The 25,023-nt window shown below is 41.3% G+C and overlaps 1 protein-coding gene across 5 annotated transcripts in view; it reads right to left on the bottom strand.

Annotated features, from left to right (window-relative positions):
* Positions 1-13,856: 13,856 nt before the first annotated feature.
* Positions 13,857-25,023, bottom strand: part of asph (aspartate beta-hydroxylase) — a 74,084-nt gene continuing 62,917 nt past the window's right edge. For all 5 annotated transcript variants that reach the window (XM_041802827.1, XM_041802829.1, XM_041802826.1 and 2 more), the window contains 5 exons: positions 24,523-24,606; positions 23,002-23,662; positions 22,124-22,165; positions 19,201-19,248; positions 13,857-16,708 (listed from right to left, as the gene is read on the bottom strand). In XM_041802827.1, the coding sequence (XP_041658761.1) occupies positions 16,701-16,708; positions 19,201-19,248; positions 22,124-22,165; positions 23,002-23,662; positions 24,523-24,606 (843 nt within the window). In that variant the 3' untranslated portion in view covers positions 13,857-16,700. The remainder of the gene's footprint in view (positions 16,709-19,200; positions 19,249-22,123; positions 22,166-23,001; positions 23,663-24,522; positions 24,607-25,023) is intronic.

Below are 25,023 nucleotides of genomic sequence, written 5' to 3'. Positions count from 1 at the left end.
GTTAAACTGTTAAAGTTAGTCTGTTAAAGTTAGCCTGCTAAAGTTAGCCTGTTAAAGTTAGCCTGTCAAAGTTAGCCTGTTAAAGTTAGTCTGCTCAAGTTAGCCTGTCAAAGTTAGTCTGCTAAAGTTAGCCTGGTAAAGTTAGTCTGCTAAGGATAGACTGCTAAAGTTAGTATGTTTAAGTTAGCCTGTGTTAGTCTGCTAAAGTTAGCCTGCTCAGGTTAGTCTGCTAAAGTTAGCCTGCTCAGGTTAATCCTCTACAGTCAGCCTGCTTAAGTAAGCCTGCAAAAGTGTCTGCTAAGGTTAGCCTGCTCAAGTTAGTCTGCTAAAGTTAGTCTGCTGAAGTTAGTCTGCTAAAGTTAGCCTGCTCAAGTTAGTCTGCTTAAGTTATCCTGGTAAAGTTAGTCTGCTAAGGTTAGACTGCTAAAGTTACTATGTTTAAGTTAGCCTGTGTTAGTCTGCTAAAGTTAGCCTGCTCAGGTTAGTCTGCTAAAGTTAGCCAGCTCAGGTTAGTCTGCTTAAGTAAGCCTGTTAAAGTTAACCTGGTTAAGTTGATATGAATATGAACAGTATTTTTAAACAAGAACAGTGTTGATGTGGTTTGCAAACTTAGCACATTAATTCATTTAAGGCAAACAGCTGGCCTGCCAATCAATCAATCAATTAATCAATTAGTGTATCTTTGTTTGTATAGCACCAGCTAATGAAATCCCAAAATTCAGGGCCTCAGAAAATTAGATTATTACTTAAAAACAATTTTATAAAAGATTTTTACCACAGAAATGTTAAAAGTATGATCATGTAGAGCGCTCTATACTTGGTCAGGGCTCCTGTTGCATGAATAACTGTCTTCATGCCCTGAAATATATCAGTCTGTGTTGAATGAATCTGTGTGATTTATGAGTTTCACCTTTTGAATTGACTTAGTGATGAACCGAACCGTGCCCTCTGTGACCCGTCACACCCCTGATACACAACTAGTAGTAGTAATACGTGAATACATGTAGTTTAAAAAGATGACTTTAGCTTTCACTGATCCTGACAAAGAGATTTTAGAGATTTTAACCCTTACTGTCATCCATAGCTTTTGTCATGTATGGTAAATGAAGCACACTCTCCCTTCCTTAACAGCACATTTGCTCCACCCTTCTAATCAAAATGGCTCTCACTTTAATTTAAGTGAGGAGCAGAGGGAGCCCTTTGGAACCATGAAAATGCAGAATAGCGTGCAGATTGTTTCTACCTTTGTGGTTGCTCCTAAGGTGATTCAACAGATCTATTTATCATTTAAAATTCCCTCAGATATGATCATATAGGAAATGCTCAGCACACAGTGAGCTTTCAGGACACACTTAGGATTGGACCAAGAATATAAGAAAGAAACAGATTTGGTGATGCTCATGCTATAGACAGGGCCAAATGTTCTCCCTAGAAACACTGTAAGACACAGTAAGACGCCGGGCAGTGCTAGCAGTGCTAAGAAGACCGAGCTATCGTCTAAGATAACTGTGATCTCAGTGCTAATCTATGATTGTGATTAGGATGTGAATCACGTAGCCCTATAGAGTATTGGTTCAGTTATGGTGTAGATGATTTTGTTGATGTTTTTAACAGTAGACACCTTTGTAATGACTTATAACTTTAACTTCTGTTGTTTCTACTGCTCATTTATACCTTTATGCTACTCAATATATCTTCAGTGTGAAGGTTGTAGGTCGGTGAGACAATGCTAATGTTTAGCATGCACTAATATTTCTCTTCATCCAGGCCCAGAGTGGATCATCTTTAGGTTCTTCTATAAACTGACCAGGCACCACCGCCAGTCACTGACCACCTGATTTTTATATTTGTTTAGTTTGATAGTCTTATTTTATAAATATTCTTGTAAATTATTCTTAGATAACATTTTATTGGACTCAATGCAGGCCTTACACTTGTGCTGTGCACCACAAGACTTATAACATTTTTATAGAAGGGTAATGTGAAAATGTGTCGTCATGTGAACACACTGGATTTCAAGTTCATACTGTATATACAGGTAGAAGCGTTTGTATTGTTGGTTAACTATTTATTCAGTAACACCCTACAGTAAGGCCAAGTTAGCAGGTGACTAACTCATCAGGGTGTAGTTCATTATGATGTATTTGATGAAGACTAGCGCACTCTGAAGGCTGTAACTAAGGATGAAAAGCTCCTCATTGGTTCTGTAATAGCGTCACTGTTTAGAGAAGCTTAGCCAGCATTCGTCATCTATAAAGCAATCATGAAGACATGAGGAATCACTCATCGTGTACATGTTAGCTCCTTCCTCTTCTTCTGGTTTCATTCCCGGGTTAACTAGCAGTTAGTTTGCTGTTTTTTATCTGGTTACCATGCCAACTATTGGGTACCTTACTGTAGAGCGTTACAGCTGATTCATTTTCGTTTAATAAAAACTCTGATGATGGCGTCATGCACACAGATAAGAATGGCGTGTTGTTCCAGTAAAACCACAGTCACCCTGAGCGAGCTCGCCGGGGTCAGCGTCGGTTTGAATGACCATCTCCTCATTATTGCACAGAAGTTTTCCGACCCAAGAATTAGTATTTGGACCAACAGCTGAGCTAGGACGTATCAGTTCATCACTAGAACTACATGGAGATCACTAGAACATTCTCCGACAGACTTGGACAGCTTACTGCCTTGTGATTTCCCCTTTTGTACCTTGCACATGAAAGCATTTGTATAGGTTTGATAAGAAAATCAGTGTTACTCTGTGGATAAAAATGGATGAAATTTGCTTACAGAATGGGGTCATCTGATCATACTTGATGAAACTGGAACAATCACTGTCTAAATGTTGAATGGAAGACTTTCATCAGAAGTGGCTGCACATGTGTGGAGTCAACACAACTTTTGGATTGAAGCATGTTTTCACAACATCATGTTTGACTTTTTTTGGGACTCAAACTTTTTCCAGTGTTCTTATGATGGCGGTGACCTGCAGTGTGGATGGGTGAGCTGTGTGACTCTGTGAACATTGTCCTGATACTGACAACCATGCTAAAGTATCTGTTTTCCAGTGGTGACTGTAACAAAATAAAAGTTTGATATCAAAGGGCTCCGTTTGGTTTCTGCCTGTGTGACTTTGGATTCTGTCCCCAGCTCTGGACATTGTCCCTTGTCCTCTGGATTCTGTCCCCAGCTCTGGACTTTGTCCCTAGTCCTCTGGATTCTGTCCCCAGCTCTGGATTCTGTCCCTAGTCCTCTAGATTCTGTCCCTAGCTCTTCTGGATTCTTTCCCTGGCTCCTCTGGATTCTGCCCGCAGCTCCTCTGGATTCCATCCAAGCTCCTCTGGATTCTGTCCCTTGTCCTCCAGATTCTGTCCCTGGCTCCTCTAGATTCTGTCCCTGGTCCTCTGGATTCTGTCCCTGGTCCTCTAGATTCTGTCCCCAGCTCCTCTAGATTTTGTCCCTTCTCCTCTGGATTCTGTCCCTGGTCCTCTAGATTCTGTCCCCAGCTCCTCTAGATTTTGTCCCTTCTCCTCTGGATTCTGTGCCTGGTCCTCTGGATTCTGTCCCTGGCTCTTCTGGACTCTTGCGCGATTAGGTGTCAGAAAGAGGACCTGATGAGGGTCTAAGGGGGGTCCTGTCTAAAGAAAGGGGATTAAACAGTCTTAAACGTTCCCAACCTCCAACCTCCTGGATGAAAATGAAGCCAGAGAACTGCAGTCCCTCATCCAGAGTCCACTTGATGTAGAAGCACAAACACGGGCCACATGTCTGTTTTGACAGGGGAGGAGTCCTGCTAAAAAAAACCTTATGACTGAAGGAGTTAACGATGGACACGGCTGAATTTCTTAACCCTGTTTGTTTTAGGTCTAAGAAGAACATGTACAGACAGTTTGGGCCATTGCTGAGTCAGCAAATTTAAGATGTTTATTATTTACCTATCAATGTTTATATTATTATTATTATTCAAACTCTAAATGGAGCCAACATCTGTGGGTCTATGCCTACATGCAGAGCAAACATCCTGAATATGGAATATAACCGTATTAGAAGAATGATCATTTATGACTTCTCTGACACAGACTTTTAATAGCTCAGTGAGTGGCAGTAATAAGACCCAGTTAGAGCATTACAAGGTCATTCAGAAAGTGGAACACCCCTCAACACACGATGAACGCTGGGGCTGCTGCTAGAATAAAGCTCATGGTAGGAGCTAACAGAGCTGAGGAGCTCTGTGGTTGGAGAAGGGAAAGGAAGAGACTGAGATGGGAATAAAGTCGGATATCTGCTGACCTGAATACGGAGAGAAGGGAACATGGATGTAAATGAAGTGGATCCTTCTCTCTCTCCTCACCCCATGTTAACACCTTTTTTCTGCTGTGTTCATGTGTACACCTTTTATTCCCTATTGCAGCTGCAACCCTGCAGTCTCCGTCGAGTTACCATGGTGATAACAGAAAGGAGAGCAGCGAGAGGACCGGGGGCGGATAGAGGAGGACAGAGACATGCTATATTACAAGCCTCTGAATAGATGCAGCATCATGTTATTATGTGCTGTGTGTTTAGTGTGAAACATGCTTATCTTTTTTCAGCCTGCAGACAAAGATTAACTGGTCAGAAATTTACCATGGCAACTACCACAGGCACACAAACATAGGCGCTAAATAGCTGTGAAGTGTGTGATCCAATCAGGATTTAGGGCAGCAGGCTAACCAATCAGTGTTCATTCTGACAGCAAACAGAAGGACTGGCTGCTGTCTAACAGTGGAGAATAATCTGCACTGTAATGATAAACACCAAACAGCTGCAGAAGAGAAGCAGCAGAGTTCCTGCTGTTACCACAGAGGCCTGTAGGGGGCACTGAACAGAACAAATACTCATGTGTAGAGAGAGAGAAGAAAAGGCAGCGAATTTATCAGAACATGAAATATCAGCAGTGTTCCAGTAGCCAGCCTGACTGAAACTAACTTTATACCTGAGCAAGAACCCACAACATGGTTGAGAACGGTCTCTGGTAGACTGGTAGCTCTGCTGTAGCTGACCTGTAGCTCAGCTGTAGCTCTGCTGTAGCTGACCTGTAGCTCTGCTGTAGCTGGGCTGTAGCTGGGCTGTAGCTCTTCTGTAGCTCTGCTGTAGCTGAGCTGTAGCTCTGCTGTAGCTCTGCTGTAGCTGGGCTGTAGCTGACCTGTAGCTCTGCTGTAGCTGACCTGTAGCTCTGCTGTAGCTCTTCTGTAGCTCTGCTGTAGCTGAGCTGTAGCTCTGCTGTAGCTGGGCTTTAGCTCTGCTGTAACTCTGCTGTAGCTGAGCTGTAGCTCTGCTGTAGCTCTGCTGTAGCTGACCTGTAGCTCTGCTGTAGCTGACCTGTAGCTCTGCTGTAGCTGGGCTTTAGCTCTGCTGTAACTCTGCTGTAGCTCTGCTGTAGCTGAGCTGTAGCTGGGCTGTAGCTCTGCTGCAACTCTGCTGTAGCTGAGCTGTAGCTCTGCTGTAGCTGAGCTGTAGCTGGGCTGTAGCTGACCTGTAACTCTGCTGTAGCTGCGCTGTAGCTCTGCTGTAGCTCTGCTGTAGCTGAGCTGTAGCTGGACTGTAGCTGACCTGTAGCTCTGCTGTAGCTGACCTGTAGCTGAGCTGTAGCTGAGCTGTGCAGCCAGGGGCAGTAGTGGATAACTTGACGGAGTTCAGATGCTTGGTCCAGTTGCTGTGCCAGAGTTTTCAGACTAACAATCACAGCGATTACATAACATTTATTTTAATGAGTTGATTTATGATCCTTATTCACGTGTCACTGAGCACAGGCATAATATGTGACGGGAGACCGGCTAGCCAGACGTTGGCATCACCACCATGTTGCCAGAGGCAAGTCGCTACGTCATTTCATACGGTAGACAAGGACTGTGCTCGTTTTCGAAATAAAAAGCTCAAACGATGAAATTACATAGATTTTAATGAATCATTTATAACAAATGAGCCATGTTAAACATAAAAGCAGAATCCACTTTCTTGTGTTTTCTCGGTTAATTGAAAAGATGTACTCCATGATCTATGATAGAATAATTTTATATATAATATAGTGTCATATATGTGTAGATATTTTTTATTTTGAATCTATATATATACATATTTATATATTAATATGATCGTTTGACATTTTTCATTCTGATATCTTGAACAACAAGGCCTTTTTCACACGTATATGAAGTACTTCTGGTTCAGCGTTTATTGCGCTGGACCACTTCCTCCAAAATGGACTGTCTGCACGAAAAATGATTAATGACTTATTTATGTATACTTATGTTTCACCATCAGTTATTATTTTAATATAGATCATTTTTTACATGATTCATTAAAATCCATGTAATCTCGTCGTTTGAGCTTTTTATTCCAAAAACGTGCACAGTCCTTGTCTACTGTATTGAATGCCGTGGTGGACTTGCCTCCGACAACATGGTGGCGACAACGGCGTCCGGCCAGCCAATATCCTGTTGCATATTATGCCTTTGCAAAGTGATACTTGAATTTGGATCATAAATCGATCTAGTAAAATTAATGTTGGCTGCTTATTAGTCTGAAAAGTCACGTATTTTTCGTCTACTTATATTTCCTTATGTGACCAACTTGCCTCTGTTAACATGGCGGCGATGCTCGAAGAAAACAACGAGGAAGACGTTCAATTCAAGTGATTTCTGGTATTAGAAGGCGAGATGTGGCGGCGCTCGTCCGACTTCGGGTGTGAAGTGGAGGTCCTCTGATGTGTCCAGGTCCCTCTCAGAGAAGGAGCAAACTGAGCTTAAGTGCCCTGCTCGAAGACACACTGACATGCTGATAAACAGGAAATAGAGACTAACCCACAACCTTAAGAGTGCAAGACAACCACCTCGACCTATGGACCCTCCTGGATGTAGCAAATGATCTATGCAACCATTCCTCCTGAAATCATCCAGGAGTGTGACAGTTCCTCATGAACATAGTTTTATGGGAATATTAACCAATTCTTTTTTTTATACATTACGCACACGTGGGCAACACACACACAAACACACACAGCGCTGACGCTGGCCCTCTGGTCAGAGAGGAGCTTGAAGAGAAGAAAGTTCTGCTGTTTATCCTCCAGTATTCTGAAACCTTCTCTCAACAGATGGAAGCCTGAAGTCTACACTACCGACATGTTGCGTGCATATAAGTGTAGGTGTGTGTGCGTGAGTGTCGTGTTTGTGTGTGTCATTGTTATGCAGCATGAAAGACAATGAGGACAAGTGGGGAGCAGCCGACTCACCAACGGTCAAAGGTAGAGGGACGATAGGAGAAAGGGTGACATAGTGACAGGAGATCATGATGGAAACATTAAAAACTAAAGATTGTGCACGAGTCCAAGTCCAAGTCTCAAGTCGCTGGTGTGTGCCCAGGGCGTAGTTAAGGATTTAGGGCCCCTAGAAAGAATATTACACAGGGCTCCCCTCAGCCGGCTAGTGAAGCAACTAATGTTGCATCATTTTTACAAATATATATACATTTTGATGTATTTCCTGAACCATTATTTCCCAATTTATGAGCATTTTTTTTAACGATGGCTAAATTAAATGTACCTGCGTTATTTTGTAGTGCTGGACCACACTATTTGGACACTTTTAAGAGAGGTGCCCCCAGAATTGTATTTGACTCTATTTGATACAAATTTCAGTCTATTGACCGATTCATTTAGTCACTTTTGATACAATAATGACACTAATTATTAAGACAAATGAAATCAAAACACACTTTTCATTGAAGGCATATGGAAGCCCATTTCTGCCACTTAAAAAATGAAAAAAAAAAGTAAGAAAAAAAAAAAGAAATCCAAAGTCAAAATTAAAAGATTAAAATGTAAAATCATGAAATAAAAAAAACATAATTAAAAGATACAAAGTCAAAATTATGAGATAAAAAGTCATTTAGTCAATTATAACTTTTTATGTCATAATGTTGAATTCTTATCTCAGAATCATGACTTTTTTATCTTATAATTATGACCTTTAGTTTTAGAATTATGACTTTTTTTTTTTTTTTTTTTTTTTACAAGAATTGCTATACTTACTCATTTATTTTTATTTTTATTTGACCCAAATGGGCTTCCATACAGGCATCTCAAGGGCCTCTCCCTACTGTGGACCCCCCACAGTAGGGAGAGACCGTGTTTTCAGAGGAGCTCCAGGAGATGTACAGCTTCCTTCAGGAAGTACCAGTCAGTGAACATGCTGCTTTTAGCACGGTAACCTAGCAACCGTATCCAAACGCTCTCAGTGAAAACATTGACATGCAAAGCCTCAGGCTGGAGGAAAAACTGTTCCAGCTGATGTTACTGAGGCAAACTGCCACCAACTCCATGGTACAAATATTCTAATGCACCGGAGCATGACTGGTGCATGATCACACTTTTACAGAACAGTCTGGTTGATCTTCAGAGACTTTAGAGCTGATTTTTGTCACCTGAACCCACTTAGTGTTGTAGTGATCTTCATCCATCAGCAGGTGGCAGCAGAACATAAAATAGATGTCTAACTGTACTCTGCTCTATCCTCTCTTCAGTCTGCAGTTAGTGATGAACAGAACGTTGTCACTATAATCTCAGAATTCTAACCTTTGTGGAGTTGAAAAAAAAGAGAGAAAAATCCAAAAGAGCCAGAACATTTAGAACAAATCCCCAAACAGAAAAGCTTTCTGCCCTGGAACATGAGCACCACACAGGATTTATACCTGAGGACATGGAACAGGTAAAGAACTGATGACCCCATTGGTTCTTATATACTGTCATTTAAAGGTGCAGTCCGTAGAACTGTGTGATGTCTCCCAGGCTCCAGTGTTGGTCCAGTCAGAGTGTTTCATGGAGGGATACAGCTCCCATGATCCTCCACTGACCTCCATGTCCTCTTTGGTCACCGCTCTGGTTGTGAGCCCTCTCTTGGCAGAAATCCATCCCATGTGTTGAAGTGTAAAAGCTCTGGACTGTGTTTCACATAACGACAGACGATGCCAAGTAACCCATCAAAGTCCTGAGAGGAAGGTGAGACAGGATAGGACCTCAGTGGGGTACAGTCAGGAACTAGACTTCAGTGTGGGGTTAGAGATTCACCAAAACCTGGGACCCAAGCAGACATGGAGTCTCCCAGAAACAGGGGCCTGGTTGGTTTAAGCTTTGATCCTCATAACAACAGAAAAAATCTTTAGAAAATACAATTTGTTCTTCAAAGTTCCCAACCCAGTGGACCGGTTACCTCATTCTGGTTCATACTGGACTACAGTGAAGAGAACTCTCTCTGAACACTCCAGCCCTCACAGCTGCTTTGGATTACTAATGAATGGTGTTCATGTACAGTAATATTAATCTGAGAACAAATACTTGGTCAGAAACCTTCACTTATGTCTGAATTCTTTACTGTGGCAGCGTTTGAAGAGCAACGATTGGTTTAGAAGGTTTCAATGATGGTCATTTAAACTTATGTGAGCCTGATCCAGACCTGGGATCATGCTAATCCTCATTTTTACAGTCAAAGTTATCCCAATCCTCTTAAAAGGTTCAAACAACACAGACTGTAGATTGGCTTGGATAAAACCAAGATTAGAGTACCTGATCTGATTTGGACCGGCCCCCCTACAAGGTTAGACTGCCGGGGGGTCTGGCACACTGAGCTCTCTGTTTTCACTCATTTCATTGCTACACGCCAGTAGCTTAGATTTCCAGTAGAACCCTTCGTCCTGTTGGGAGTTTTCCTGGTTCCTCTGTGTTGTTGGTGTGGACCAGTCAGACTCCAAACGCTCCTGAATACCAGTCTCTGTGTAAAGCTGCAGTCCCTCTCTGATTCCTGACGTTTTTACATATTTATCACACTTAAATGTGTCAGATCAATTTTAATATCTCACAAAGACAACCCAAGTAAATAGAAAATGCAGTTTCTAAATGGTGATATTATTTATTAACCCTATAGAACCCAGCGTAGCGCCTGCGCTACAATAAGCGTATCCATTTTTGATTGGCGGTAGATTTGAAACTGGATAGGATAGATCCATCTTTCTTTTTGCATGTAAAATCTGGAGAGTTACACCAACACTTCACACATTCATCATGTTTCAGAGCGCTTTTCCATTGCAGTGATGGGTTTGTAAAAATAACCAATAAAATGCACAAAACAAAAACCTTTATAAACGAAACCACGGGTATTTGCAGCACTTCCTACGTTGAAATAAACGTCATCACGTTGTGGGCATGACCTGTCACATGATTCTTAAGTGTCCCTAGCTCATTGGCTCTCCACCCCAACAACAGGAAGTGGCGTATTTTCCTGCGAGTTGTATTTTTTTCCACGGAATACATTGAAGATCTTAGCCTGCGCACATACTCACCCTCACTCTCGTTTCAGCCCTACTTTTTTACTAAAACACTCAGACACACAACCCACACACACCAGACATCCATCACACACACCTTTGACACACTTCCACAAACATGTAGTTATGGATTCGTAAAACCACGGTCGTGCCAAACAGTTTTAGAGCTGGCGCGAAGCTTTCGAGCTAACTACAGCGTCATATGAAGAGTCCAACTACTCATCTGGCTCGTTTTTCTTTTCTTTTTTTTTTTTTTTTTTACAGGTTACAAAATTGACTCTATCTCAAAAAGCAACTTATGTACAGACTCCAAATACATTTCCTGTGGTTCCAAAGGATATTGTGCAACTTTTTTACATTTACAAATCTGAGGGATACAGCTGTGCATTTTCTGTATTTTGAAATATATGTGAAAAAAAGGGGTGAGAGTCAATGGAACGTTTTTGTCCTTAACAACTCAGAAGGGTAGTAAATATTAAATCGAATGCTACACAAAAACTGATAATGCATCAAAGTCAGTATTTTGGCTAATGTTTGACATACCCAGGACTGACTTAAAATACCCAACATTAGTTATCTGGAAAATAATTACTTTGTGTGTTTTTTTAGAAAAAATATGACCATCCTGGAATCAAACTGGCATTTGAAGGATTAAAATCCTCGAAAGATCAGGCTAGAGTTTGAACATTTTTACACGTGTGCAGGAATGTACTGAAATCGAAGCACTATTTATAACATATGTGTCAAAACTTCACTAACACCGTCCTGATGAGCCTCTATGATGTTTATGCTCATAAAAAGGAGCAGAAAAATCCACATAATGACCACCCTGAATTACAGCCATGCTGATTCGTATGGGATTAGAATTACCCATGAAGCTCTGTGTGCTGAAATAAGGTCGGTGATTCGCCCTGGAATTCTTACTCTGCAAATGACAGACATGGCCGATTCACACGGGATTAAAAACAGACATCCTGTGAAATTATCTCCAGTTACCAGAGGTCTCTAGGTAATTCTAATCCCTAATCCTAATCAGTCATCATAGTCATGTTTAGGAGGGGGTCTGCAGAAGAGTCTTTGCTGGATGTTACAGATATGATATTTTCCTGAATAAAAATAATAATGATAAATAAAAATGAAATGCACATGGCAGAGCAGTCTGAATGGAACAAACTCCTTCAGTGCAGTGATACTCAACGCGTGGCTCTGGGACCGAACGTGGCTCTTCTATGTCTTGATTTGAAACATTAATACCAGTGTTGCCACTTCTTTTGACACTTTTATCTGCTTTTTGCATTTTTTTTGCCACTTCTCACCCATTTAAGCTACCTTTGCAGTTAAATTCCACTTAACTCCCATTTTTCCACCTTTTTGCTGATTTTTGCCCATTTTAGTCACTTTTCACTTATTTTTTTCGTCACATTTTTGGCACTTTTGGACCATTTTTGCCACTTTTCCCCCGGTGTTTGCCCCTTTTGCTACTTCTCACCCATTTAAGCTGCCTTTTGCAATTAATTGACACTTTATGCCCATTTTCCCACCTTTTTGCTGGTTTTTGCCACCTTAAACTGAATTTTTGGTCACCTCCCACCCATTTTTGCCACATTCTGCTCTTTTTCACCACTTTTCTCCCAGTGTTTGCTGCTTTTTGCCCTTTAAAATAACTTTTCACTCATTTTTTGCCACTTTTCTCCCAGTGTTTGCCCCTTTTAACTCATTTTTGCCACTTCTTCTTGTAACTTTCACCCATTTTTGACACTTTTATCCTGCTTTTTGCAACTAAATGACACTTTTAGCCCATTTTCCTACTGTTTTGCTGATTTTTGCCACTTTTTGCCACCTTAAACTTATTTTTTGGTCACTTCCCACACATTTTTGCCACATTCTGCCCTTTTTGCCCACTTTTGCCACCTTTTACTTATTTTAATTGCCACTTTTCACCACTTAGATTGTGGCTCTTGCAAATGTATTTTTCTCAACAGTTTGGCTCTTTGGTTGAGCAGGGTTGAGTAACTCTGGTTTAGTGTGAGCATGTTAATGAAACTGAATTGATGTTTAAGTCAGAGTTCTTCAAACTCACCAGCATTTAAGGCAACAATGGAGAAGAGAGCAGCTTTTTCACTCTGCCAGCCTGGAGAAAGAAGCACATCAGACAGCTTCAGTTTAACTCAGCTCTAGACTGAAGATCTCGTCACACTAACATGAATCACAGTTCAGTTCGGGATGTGCTCCTCCAGTCTTCTTCACTGGGATCTGGTCTCTGAGCAGATTCGGACTTCTAGGAACTGCATAGGTCTCCTCTTTCTCTCTAAATCAGTGTTTCTAAACCTTTTCAGCCCATGACCTCCAAAATAAAGGTGCAAGAAACTGGGAGCCCCACTGTACCTGAAGGTGGTTGAACAGTCATGAGAGAGTCATGGAGACAAGGCCGTCCATTAGGGAGATAAATGGCAGATCTTTCTGGGGCCCAGCCAAACTGGGGCCCATGGGGGCCAGCAAAACCACGGTCCAGTGTGAAGTTAAGCTGTGATATCCATATTTTATATTTAACCTGAACAATAACCAGTCTAATCAAAAAACAAACATCTTAATTCATCTGTGTAGTAAGTAGCCCTCTTAAAAATGTCAAAAAGAGAATGAAAATGGTTTAAATATTGCTAAAATGGGTTAATCATGGAAAAAAAAGGTTGGAAAAGGTGGTGACGTTGAATTTTTAAAGTAGCAGAAATGGGTCGGAAGCGGTAAAAATGAGATAAAAATGGATTTAAGTGGCAAAAATAGTGGGAAAGTGGAGTTACAGTGTGTCTGAAATGGCTGTAAATTTGCAAAATTGGTGAAAATTGAGGAAATGGGATGAAGAATTGTTATAAACTGGGAAAAAAAGGGTTAACTGAGAAAGAAAAAAATAGGTAGATATTGGTTAAACTACCAAAACTGGGCATATCAAATCTGGTTAAAACGTGAAAAACTGGGAGTAAGAAGAGGTAAAATGGGGTTAATAGTGGCAGTAATGGGTCAGCAGAGGCAACATTAAGCTTTAGTGGCAAGAATTGGTTTAAAAGTGGCAGAAACAGGCAGAAAAGTGGTGGAAAGAGTTTAAAACTGACAAAAATAGGTGTAACATGACAAATTTGTGTAAAGAATTGGTGGGAAAAAATGATGAAAAGGGGTAAAAAATGTGACAAAATTGGTGTAAAGTGGCAACAGTGTAATTCTAAAAATATTCTTAGTTGTTTTTAGGGCATCTGGAGACCCTCTCAGTGTGTCGCGACCCCAAGGTTGAGAACCACTGCTCTATATCACCTCACAGCTCCACACTGAGACATCAGGTCAGGGGTTCGATCCCCGGCTGCTGCAGTCACGTGTCAGTGTGTGGGATGGGGAAACAGTCTACATAACCTTTGGCTCAGTGTGTGGACGAGTCGGTATGACCTGCAGAGTAAAAAGAGCTTTGACTAGAAGAGCTGGAGTGCGTGAACATCCCCAACAATGAAGACAGAGTCCCGACGTTGTTGTCCCAAACCGTTTATTGCAGGCAGCAACAGATTGTTAACAGAAACTCATGTCACTTCATAACTGCTTCACACAATCCATGGCTACTTCACAATAACTTAATCAATAGCATCTAGAGGCCGGCGTTCCCTCTGCAGACGCCACGGCGAGGCAGAGATGAGCAGTTTTACCTGTGCAGGTCGGCTCCTGCTGAATTCACTGCCATCTTTGTTTGGGAGAAAACTGTCCATTTCATCATCACAACCCTTCCCAGCATGTAAATGACTTCTTAACAAACCGAAGTAAGAAAAAAATAAACATCTGTATCGGTGGGTTGCTCAGCGGGTTTCTTCTTATTGCTCCCTCATTTCAATTCTTGGAGAAGCTTTTTTCTTTAGAGCACAGCCTAAACCTGCCCGTCCTCCCAACTTCACCACTTTGTAAAAAGCTTTAATAAACTTTATTTTTAATTTGCCAGAGTCCTTTAAAAAAATGTTCCTTTTAAAAATCTAGACCTCTGTCTTGGTAAAGATTGTTATCTTAAATTTAAAAAGGTTTTACAGTTCACATCAACTTACAAAGTGTAAAGAAGTAGAAAAGATCAGCTATCGTTATAGAAAAAAACCAGACCAGACATTCTACAAAGGACTACTGCACAGCACTGGAATGTTCAATCCCTAAAACAGCTGCTAGATACAGAATGTTAGAGCTAGAGAAAACACTGGAACCGTTATTCCAAAGGACAGAATTTTACAACATGAGGAATGTTTCCTCCATCTAACTGTAGTGTTTTTAAAATCAATCCTTCAGATCTGCTCAGGGCTGCACCAGAGATGTACAAGTTCAAACCGAACCGTGTGAGGATCTGAGAGTTCACCCTCTCCTTACATTCACGCTGCTGCTGCAGGAACAGCCACCAGCTGCTCAGCAGGGAAGGAACCGCCAGCTAAGGATGTTACATGGGACAATATTTGGTTGGTTTGGACATTATGAGTCTCCAAACAATGACCCGCCTGGAGTCAGAAGTCGCTGGTTTCTGCAGAGGGTTCAGACTTGATTACCACAGAACTTGCACATAGCTGGTGCAGCAGGCGACAGACCTACTAATGCTTTTTTCTGAGCATCACAACAGCAGGGTTGTTCTCCACAGTTAGTGTCGTGTGTAAATACACTTATGTGATTAAAACTAAGAAGAGATATCCTGCACATGTTACCATCACCTTTATAAGAACACAGGAAGCTGTCGTCCGGGTCCTGTGACAGAAAGATGTGTAGGAGATCTTCTCTTATCTATGTGCCTGCAGGAGCCCACGTACCGCGGATCCCTGGGTAAAAAGACGCCGAGACTAATTCTGAGACAGGCAGGGCCGAGAGGAACATGTGAGCTTCCCTCTTAAATTAAACACACATCAACATATTTAAGCAGAAAGGGGCAGAATAGTTTCACAACAGAGGAAAGCAGGTCATCCTACGGCGGGGTCAGACTTTCTGTTATGTAATCAGAGGCGAATGTTTGTCAGACATGCCTGACTGTCCCACCAATCATCATCGTAATGATGTTTGAAGGACACAGGGCCAAACCACACCCAGACAGAAGGCTGGACAAAAATCTACTTTGATGGAACAAGGCCGAGAGGAATCAGTCAGGGAGCCTGGACCAGAAACCATCGACTGATGGACCCTGACACCCTACTGCTGCATGAGAAGGCTGTTAGAATACAGTCTGACCTCAGCGTCACACAGGAATCAGTCTATCTGAGCCTCTGTGTGGGTTACAGATGTTATCAGAGCGGTGAAACTATTCTGGCCGGTTCTGCTGTTGAGCTGGATCCATCTATGATAGAAGAGAGTCCGTTCACGGCGTCCTCTTTAACGTCACAGTTTGAAGAGCTGAGCATCTTCAGCTCAGAGTTATCGGATAGTTCTAGATGGTCACATGTATCTGAAACTCTTAAAAAATTAACAGCTTGGAATCTAGAGAACACACACACACACACACACACACACAGAGGTAAAGGTCAAAGAACAAAAAACAGATTAACACTGTCCAAAAGGAGGACATGGTATCTAGGGCTCACAGAGGGACTGGTTACCAAAGGGCTACACAACAAACATCAGCAGACACGCCAAACACGCCAGCTTGGTTTGAATCCTGTGGCAGTGTGTGGCGAGGTATCCTGGAGTATCCACACACTGACGGGTGAATCTGAGGAGGAGTGAGGAGGGCCAAGGACATCAGGACAGCTTTGCATAGTAGAAGAAGATGAAGCTAGAGGTTTCCTTTTCAAACACTTGTTGCTACCTCAGTGGATATTTGAACCTAGAGAGTTATTGAGAGCAGAATTCCCTTTTTGTGCTTCTGAACCTACACAGCCCACAGAGACGGAGCTGAAACAGCTGACTGTAGGCTCCGGTATGAACTTTGGCTTCAGTTAACAGAGTTGAGCTCCAGCTACATCACTGAAAAACCTCTACATAAAGTTCAACAATGCTTTTACATTACAGCTGTTCCAGACACGCGGCTGCAGCAGAATTCACATTTCAGACAATTTGGCAGTCACACTAACCCTTTGGAAGAAAAAAAACAAAAATGGGGGCTCTATTTAAAGAGCAAAAAGGTCAAAAAAGGTGGGCTAACGAAAGAAGAGTAGGCTGGTAAACAATTTCATCCATGATCTCATTCATTCAAACCACAGAAAGTTCAGAGAAAGGTGAAAACATAGGGGGGACAGAAGCGAGTGTTGTCAGAATGACTCTTGTTTCTCAGGAGATGGAGAGGTGCATCCTCGCTCTGAGAGGCTCAGATGGTGCAGATGCAACTTCAGTGGGTCCCTGCTCCGTCACCACGACAGCCACGTCCTCTACGTTTCTGCAGGGAGAGAAAAAGCTTTACGTCACTAAACAGTACCGGCGTGTGTTTATTCCTGCAGGGGGCCGCGTGATTGGTTCCTGTTCCCCTGTACACCAACGACGCACCATCAGGCTGAGAGCCGGCGCCACTTCCAGGTGAGACCTACATTTGTGTCTGAATCAGCGGGAAATCTCAGTGCTCGCCCGGCTCTAGGCTGCATTACTCTTTCAGAAAAGGTACCCCTGTATATTTTACACACTCTCTAAAATAAAAGTTCCAATTCAGGTTTGAATAAAAGAACAGACCAGTGTTGAATTCGTCGACTAAAACTCGGACTAAAACTATTCATCCACAGCCTTTTTTCATGACAAAACTGGACTAAGACTAACAAAAACAGATCTGTGATGATTAAAACTGACAAAAACTAAGTTTAGGTTCGTCAAGATGACTAAAACCAGACTAAAATGTTTTGAGTTTTCATCAACTAAAACTAGACTAAAATGTTATGTTTTTGTCAGACATTTAAAATCTGTGATATTTCTCCACTGTGGGTAAATCTGTCAAAAAACAATACATCTGTATCTATTCTGTCTCTCAGCTGTAGAAAGCAGGGACCCCAGGTTTGGCAGAGTGCAGAGAACACACTACCATGATCTGGTACCAGATTCAAGAGAATAAATGCTTGGACTAAAAGTAAAGACTCAAATGTGAGGACTTTCTATGGACTAAAACCAGACTAAAATGTTTTGAGTTTTCATTGACTAAAACTGGACTAAAACTAGAAAGGATAGAAATGACTAAACTGGGACTAAAACTAAACCACATTTCATTTAAGACTAAAACTAAGACTAAAATTAAAAATAGCAGCCAAAGGACTCTCAGAAGGAGCCAGGACTCTGAACTCTGACCAGACGATGACCTCCTGGAACCAGAGACTCTAAACTTTAGGACAAAGTGGCAGATTCAAACATAACTGATTCAAATCACTGTCTCCCGCCCAGAACTTTCAAAATAAAAGCACCCTTAAAAACACTTAAAGACCTGTCGTATTGCTGGGCTAACCCTCAAAGCTTTAGCTCAGGGATGTCAAACTCATGGTGCGAGGGCCAGAACCGGCCCGTGGTACAGTCGTACCTGGCCCTCCAGATGATTTCATATTTTTATTATAACAGCTCCACTGATCTGCAGACGTCCTCCAGTTTAAACATGTAAACCTAACCCTGATCATTTAAAATATCCTTGTCTGTCATAAAAATAAGAAAAAGTTAAAATAATCAGATAAAAAGTCAGAAATAAATTTCTGTTTTCATTTCATGTTCTTGATTTTGCATCTCAGTTATCAGGCAAAGTTACGGTTTAGACTTTTTTTTTTAATATTTTGACCTATTTAATTCACATTTCTGACTTTTCTCTTTTTTTAACCTTTATTGATCCTCAATTTTAAAATTTGAATTAAAATATTGACCTTTTAACACACAATTTTATTTATTTTCTCATGTTCTGATCTTTTTAGCTCCTTACTTTGACTTTTATCTCATAATTTGGCCTTTTGTATCCTCAATTTTAAATTTTAAGTTTTATTTTGCCCTGTGAAACTCAAAATTTATCTATTTTTCCTCAGGCTTTGACATTTTTAACCAATGATTCTGAAATTTATCTCAAATTTTGACCTTTAAAAGTCATGATTTCAAATTTTTATCTCATGTTTTGACTCTTAAAAACCATGATTTAAAACTTCTCTCATATATTTGCCCTGAAAACATGATTTTGACTTTAATGCCTTTTGAGCTAATAAGGTTGTATTTTTATTTCAGATTTTGAGCCTTTAAACTCACCATTTTTACTTTTTTAAATCTCAAAATCAATTATCATCAGTGCTCAGGTGTTTTCCACCCATAATTCCTTGCTGTTGAGAATGAGGTGGCCAGTTTAGTGTTAAATGTTGGCCTTGTTGGCCCTCAGGGTGGACCCAGATTCAGCTGTTTGACGTCCCTGCTGTAGGCTGATGCAGTCCTCTGTTCTGATAGATAACTGCAGCTTTATGCCTGTGCACAGAGGTTACCCTAACACTTATCACTGACACGCTCATAAAGGATCCTGCTGTGAGGAAAGACCAGCCGTTCACAAGCTCTCTTATCAAAGCACTGATAATGTGATCTTTTGAAAAGCAGCCAAAGTGCAGCTGATAATCAGATCCACGTAGAACACACCGTAGATAGACAGCTGCTCTGTCCACAGGCCAACAGCGCCGCATTACATAAGCTCCATCTCTGCACCTGATTAGCCAATCTCCACTTCAAACTCAAGATTTTAACTCTGAAGATCTCAGCTCTAGCTCTGAGGTTATCATACAGATTAACAGATTTTAACATTTTAACTCTTAGATGTCCACAGGAGTCTGAGCCTGAAGTCCAAGAACCAGAGTGACTGTTGATTTAACAGTTCTACCACAGATTTCCTTCTGTTAGGACACTGATAATAAAGGCTGTTTAGGCTGTTAGAAGATTTACCTGTGGGCTCGTCCTGAATCTGTTCCACCTCCTCAACAAACTCTGCGACTGTAAAGAGAAAAACAAAAACCATTTAAGAGAACAGATATTGTTCTGACTCACAAATGTCCTGCCTCAGGGTACTGTACATATATCTGCAGTGTTAGGGCCATGTCTGCATGCTGCTGGCTGATTACTAGCTGTTCCACATCTGCAGATGCATCATAATCACTACTCCTGCCATAGACATGACAAAGAACCTGAGGACAAGTTTTCAGTAAAGCACATGAGCCTTCAGCCGATGAAGGGTCCTGTCCTTGACCCTCAGGCATCACCAGGGACATTTTTGTCCATTTGGGCACATTTTTCCTCTTTCTCTGCTCACCATTTTGGCTGTGTTGGGGCATGTGGTCTAATTTTTGTAACAAAATGTATTTCTAGGCAAATTTTTGAATTCACATTTCAGTTGCTCTAATAGGTCAGGGGAACACTGTGAAACAAATGTACTACCCTTTAAAGCCATTAAGGACAAAAATGTCCACTTCCAACAAACGGCTAGAAAAACTTCACAGATTCATATTTTTTTCTGCTTTTTTTGCATGGATCTCTTTAACTACTTCAGCTGTGCTCAAAACTACAAAACATTCAATCATTTTAAGGATTTTAACCCATTAAATGCCAGTTTGACTACTTAAAGTCAATGTTGTTTTTCTATGAAAAAAAAAAGAAAAAATGTGAAATCTTCCTTTAACCAAATGTTGGATGGCTGGGGCGTTATTTCTAAATCCAGCTTGGACATGTCCATGATTAGCCAAAATATTGACTTTGGTGCATTTTTAGTTTTTGTGTAGCATCTGATTTAATGTTTACTACCCTTTCAAGTCATTAAGGACAAAAACATCCACTTCCAAAAATGGCAATAAAAATAGTGTACATTCATATTTTTTTCTGCTTTATTTGGTTAAATCTTTCAATCAACTTTAGTTCTAATCAATACAATCAAATAATGAATAATGTTCATGATTTTAACCCTTTAAATGCCAGTTTGATTACAGGACGGTCATATTTCTTCTAAAAAACACACAAAACTGTAAAAATCAGGGTTTAAAATCAGTCCTGGGTTTGTCAAACACTAGCCAAAATATTAACTTTAATGCATTTTTATTTTTGTGTAGCATCCGATTTAAAGTTTACTACCCTTTGGAGTCACTTGTGGACAAAAACGTCGCATTGACTCCCGTTCAAACCACATTTTTTGATCTTTAAGTAATCAAACAGGCATTTAAAGGGTTAAACTCCTCAAAAGGATTGAATATTTGGTAGTTTTGAACACAGCTGAAGTTGTTTAAGAGATTTATGCAAAAAAAGCAGGAAAAAATACTTATCTGTTAAGTCTTTATAGCAGTTTTTTTTGGAAATGGACATTTTTGTCCTTAAGGTCTTTAAAGGTAGTAAATGAAAGTGATGCCTGAGGGCTAAGAAGCATGATGGGGAAAAATCTAGGTAATGGTTTGTGCAATGACCCTAAAGTGTCAGTCTACAGTATTTATTAAAATACAGTGAGCTACTTGAATAAATAGAATAACAAGGTTATGTGGCGGATGTGCACGTCGGCTGAATCGAACACTGACGTGGTAAAGCTCTCATGGAGTGATGTTGCTCTGCTTTTCCACTGAAATCAACGGCCGGATGACAGGTTAGAAAACACTTTGTCTCAGCATGAACAAACTCCACAGGACCGAACACCGCCGTAAATCCGCTGGAGCATCGCCCCTTGCTGGTTTTCCTCAAGTGAGAATGCAGTGCGAGGAGGCGTCGCAGACGTGTGTTATTCTGTTAGATGGCTTTATTAACTAGATCCTGACGTGTTGCGTTGTTTTTGTGGACATACAACACTAAAAATAAATCTCTCACTGCAGCTTTAACCAAATATTCACGCTGATCTGAAGTTCCTGATCCATGTCCCATCTTTTAGGTCACAGGTCTCATTCTGTAGATCAGTGGTTCCCAACCGTTTTTCCTCAGGCCCCCCTCTTAGCCGCATGGAAGAAAGCTAACCCCCCCCAGACCCACTCGGAAAAAGGACATCATTTGTAATAGTTATCATTGACAAAATCCCAACACAGCGGAGCGATATAGACTTGTTCCTGAATAAAGATCTATGTCCAAACTATCCATTATTATTACAGTGCATTAAGGACCACTCTTAAAAAAGAAAGACTAATTTCAAGAAAAAAACAAAACAATCAGGTTTAAAAAATTATAAAAAAAAAAAAAACATTTTTATGACTTTAAAAGCGGTAAATGTCTCTGAACCCCGGATAAGAAGTTTTAAGATTATAAAGTTCAAAAGTCAAGATCTGACCACTGTTTTCAGTTTGGTTTCTTGCAAGTTTTTGACTTTACACAGATGTAAAATTAGGATTTGAAAAACTTTTAAACTTAAAAAAAAATTGAGTTTCGAATGTCAATTTAAGACTTTTAAAATTCTGAAATAGATTTTTCTTGTAAACTCCTGACTTTTGAAACACTGAAATGTTGTAAATATAAGACTTTATAATCTGTGGATTTTTTTCAAATCACATTTCTGACCTTACAGATTAGAAATCTACAGATTCTCCTGATATTTTTTTCTTTTAGGTTGGCCCCTATACTCCATTGTACATTACGTTTGAAATCATGATTGTTTTTTTAAGTGGACATCTAATTTTGACAATGTCAGAGCAGACAGGGTCCCGCCCCCTCCTGAAATCTTAGGTATCCCCCCAGGGGTCCCCGGACCCCAGGTTGGGAACCACTGCTGTATATGATGGGCGGGAACTCTCATGTCATCTGCTTTTTAAGCAGGTTTTTGCCAATCATACATTTCTGACTCTTTAGAGTCGTGTTCAGAGTCAACCAATCAAAAGTCACAGCGTCTCAGTGTGCTTGTTTCTGTACCTACCTTCTTCTGCTGCCTCCTCTACCTCTTGTTCTTCTTCCGTCTCTGTTGGAACAAAAACACATTTCAAACCATGAACAGGTGTAGCCTAAAGACGATCTGATAACAGTTCTGCTCTGATGCCTCGCTTTATGACGGAGCTAAATAATCCAGTAAGGAGGAGCCAATTCAGAGGAAACTGATTTATAACCAAGAACCTGAGGAACACTTTTTTACCGCTAGACAGAAACTCAGGCTCTGAGGCTGCTGTTTTCTCATCTACTGTTCTTTAACCTGCTCTCAAAGAGGGATGTGCACATCTGATCCTGGTGCTGGATGATCCTGACTCAGCACATGCCATGGTACGTCACTGTCCTCAATTCTCTGATAGGCTGGTGCACAGCATGGAGGAAGCTTACGGCACAGGCCTAGCAGTTTGGATGCTTTTAACTCAACACATAACTACTTCAGAGACTAAAAGGTGTTTATGCACAGCTGATGTTTGACAGGTGGTGGTTAAAGCACGGGTTTCAACAGACTGAGGGCAGGAACAAACAAAAACAAACAAAGCAGCATTGTTGGAGTCACTGCAGAGAAAAGGGGAACTTCTAATGATGGTAAACACGCTCTAAAGGACACAAGCGGGCCTCAACGAGGACGTAGGAGAACGTTTATGAGTGGAGATGAGGAATGTCAAAGCTACAAGTTTCACCACCGATGTCACAGATTCCCATCACTGACTCGGTGCTTTAACCATCCTTTGAAGCACTGAAACCTTAGACGTCTTATTCCCACTTAAACAGCAGTACTACCCTACATCTGTGCATTTAGCAAGATTTCAAGGTGCATTGGAATATCTGTATTTGGGAATGAGAGCCATTTCTTCTTTCAGATCTTTTTACCTGCTGCTGTTTCCTCCTCTTCAGCAGGCTCCTCAGCTGCTGCGTCCTCCTGTACATCCGACTCCTCTGCAGGTTCATCTGAGGTAACCTCCTCTTCTTCTTGTGCTACCTCTTCAGCAGCTTCTTCTTCTGCTGCTTCCTCAGCAGGTTCCTCTGAAGCAGCTGCCTCCTCTTCCTGGACCTCCTCAACCACTTCTTCAGGGGCTGCTGCCTCTTCCTCTGCAGGTTCCTCTGAAAGAGCTGCTTCGATTTCTTCTGCTACTGCCTCGACAACCTCTTCTGCAGCGGTGGCAGCCTCTTCTTCAGCAGCGGGCTCCTCTTCGGCAGCGGGCTCCTCTTCGGCAGCGGGCTCCTCTTCGGCAGCGGGCTCCTCTTCGGCAGCGGGCTCCTCTACAGCCTCTTCTGCAGGAGCAGCCTCCTCTTCATCTCCTGGTGTCTCAACAGCTTCTTCAACAGGGGCAGTCTCTTCTTCAGCTTGCTCTTCAGCTGCCTCCTCAACTGCTTCTTCTATGGCCTCTTCCACAGATTCCACAACTGAGGCCACCTCCTCAAAAGCTGCCTCCGTTTCCTCCTCTGCAGCAGCTTCCTCCTCCATGGCTTCCTCTGCTGCCGCCTCCTCAGCCACTTCTTCAGCTACTGCCTCCTCCTGGACTGGAGCAGCCTGGATCAAGCAAGGGTTAAAGGATAGGCCGTCACACCTCCATCATTAAAACACTCAACATGAGTTTTAAGGGCAAAAATACTTTCACTTTCCTTTTAGAACAGTAGCTACAGTCCTAGAGGGCTTTTGTGGATTTAGGTTTTACAAACAACTGCTAACAAGTTCATCCTATCACCATCATTGTGAGCTAAAATATCAGTAATCAGTAAAATCACCACACTGGTAGAATTAGCTGAAAAGGTGCTGATATGTCCTGTGTCAATATTTAAATCAAAAACAGACCCATCAGCTGCATGAAACAGTGATACTCAACCAAAGAGCCAAACTGTTAAAAAATACCTTTGCAACAACCACAACCTAAGTGGTGAAAAGTGGCAAAACAACATGAAGTAGCAATAAAAAATAAGCTCAAGGTGGCAAAAATGGTCAAAAAGCAGCAAAAATGTGTGAAAAAGGCAAAAATGGTGACACAGAGTGGAAAAATGGTCAGAAAGTAGCAATGGGTGAGAACTGCCAAAACAAAAGAGTGCAAAAAAAGAGGAGACAAGTGGTATTTACTGGCAAAACATAACTTAAGGCAAAAATGGTGGAAAAGGGCAAAGATTGGATGAATGTGGAATAAATGGGGTAAAGGTGTTTAATGGCAAAAGAGAGCTTAAATGGGTGAACGTGGCAAAAATGGGAGAAATGGCAAAAAAAGTTGAACTTTTTTTAAAGTTTTGTGGGGAATAATATTTAAAATTAAGACATAAAAGAGCCACATGAGGCTCCAGAGCTCAGTATCGCTGATCGACATGAATCCAGACTTCTATCAAGGACCAGGTTCTTATAGGACCAGTAGGAGGACATTAACTACATACCTCCTCTGCAGCCTCCTCAATCGGTGCATCCTCTTCCACAGCAGGAGGTTCCTCTGCTAGCACCTCTGGGTCCTCCTCAATGACCTGAATCACAGAATACACGTTAAATATTAGAAAAAAGGACTTGATTCTGACCACTATTCAGTGGTATCCTTGAATCCTGGCCAATCTGAACTGATCTGTTGTGTTAGCCTGCAGAGAACATTTGTCAGATTTGGTCATTTATCACACAGATTCCTGCTTTTTATGCTCCAAACACCTGAAAAGGTCATAAGATTTTTAAACCTCAGCAGATGCTGAAAATCTGAGAGAGCCCGCACTGACAGGAATAGATTAAACCAGTGGTTTTCAAACTTATTTCGCCCAAGGCACACCTAAGGTTAAGCCAGAATCTTAAGGCACACCATATTCATATCAATACAAAATAGACTTTAAATAATATAACAGTCAAGGTGAAAGTTTCAAAGGGGGGCAAAAAATGGCTTACAAGTAGTCAGATTG

Source organism: Cheilinus undulatus, linkage group 13 (assembly GCF_018320785.1).
Source record: "Cheilinus undulatus linkage group 13, ASM1832078v1, whole genome shotgun sequence".
In the NCBI taxonomy this organism is placed as follows: domain Eukaryota; kingdom Metazoa; phylum Chordata; class Actinopteri; order Labriformes; family Labridae; genus Cheilinus; species Cheilinus undulatus.
Note: the sequence above shows the minus strand (reverse complement) of the source record. Positions and strands in the feature narration are given on the sequence as shown.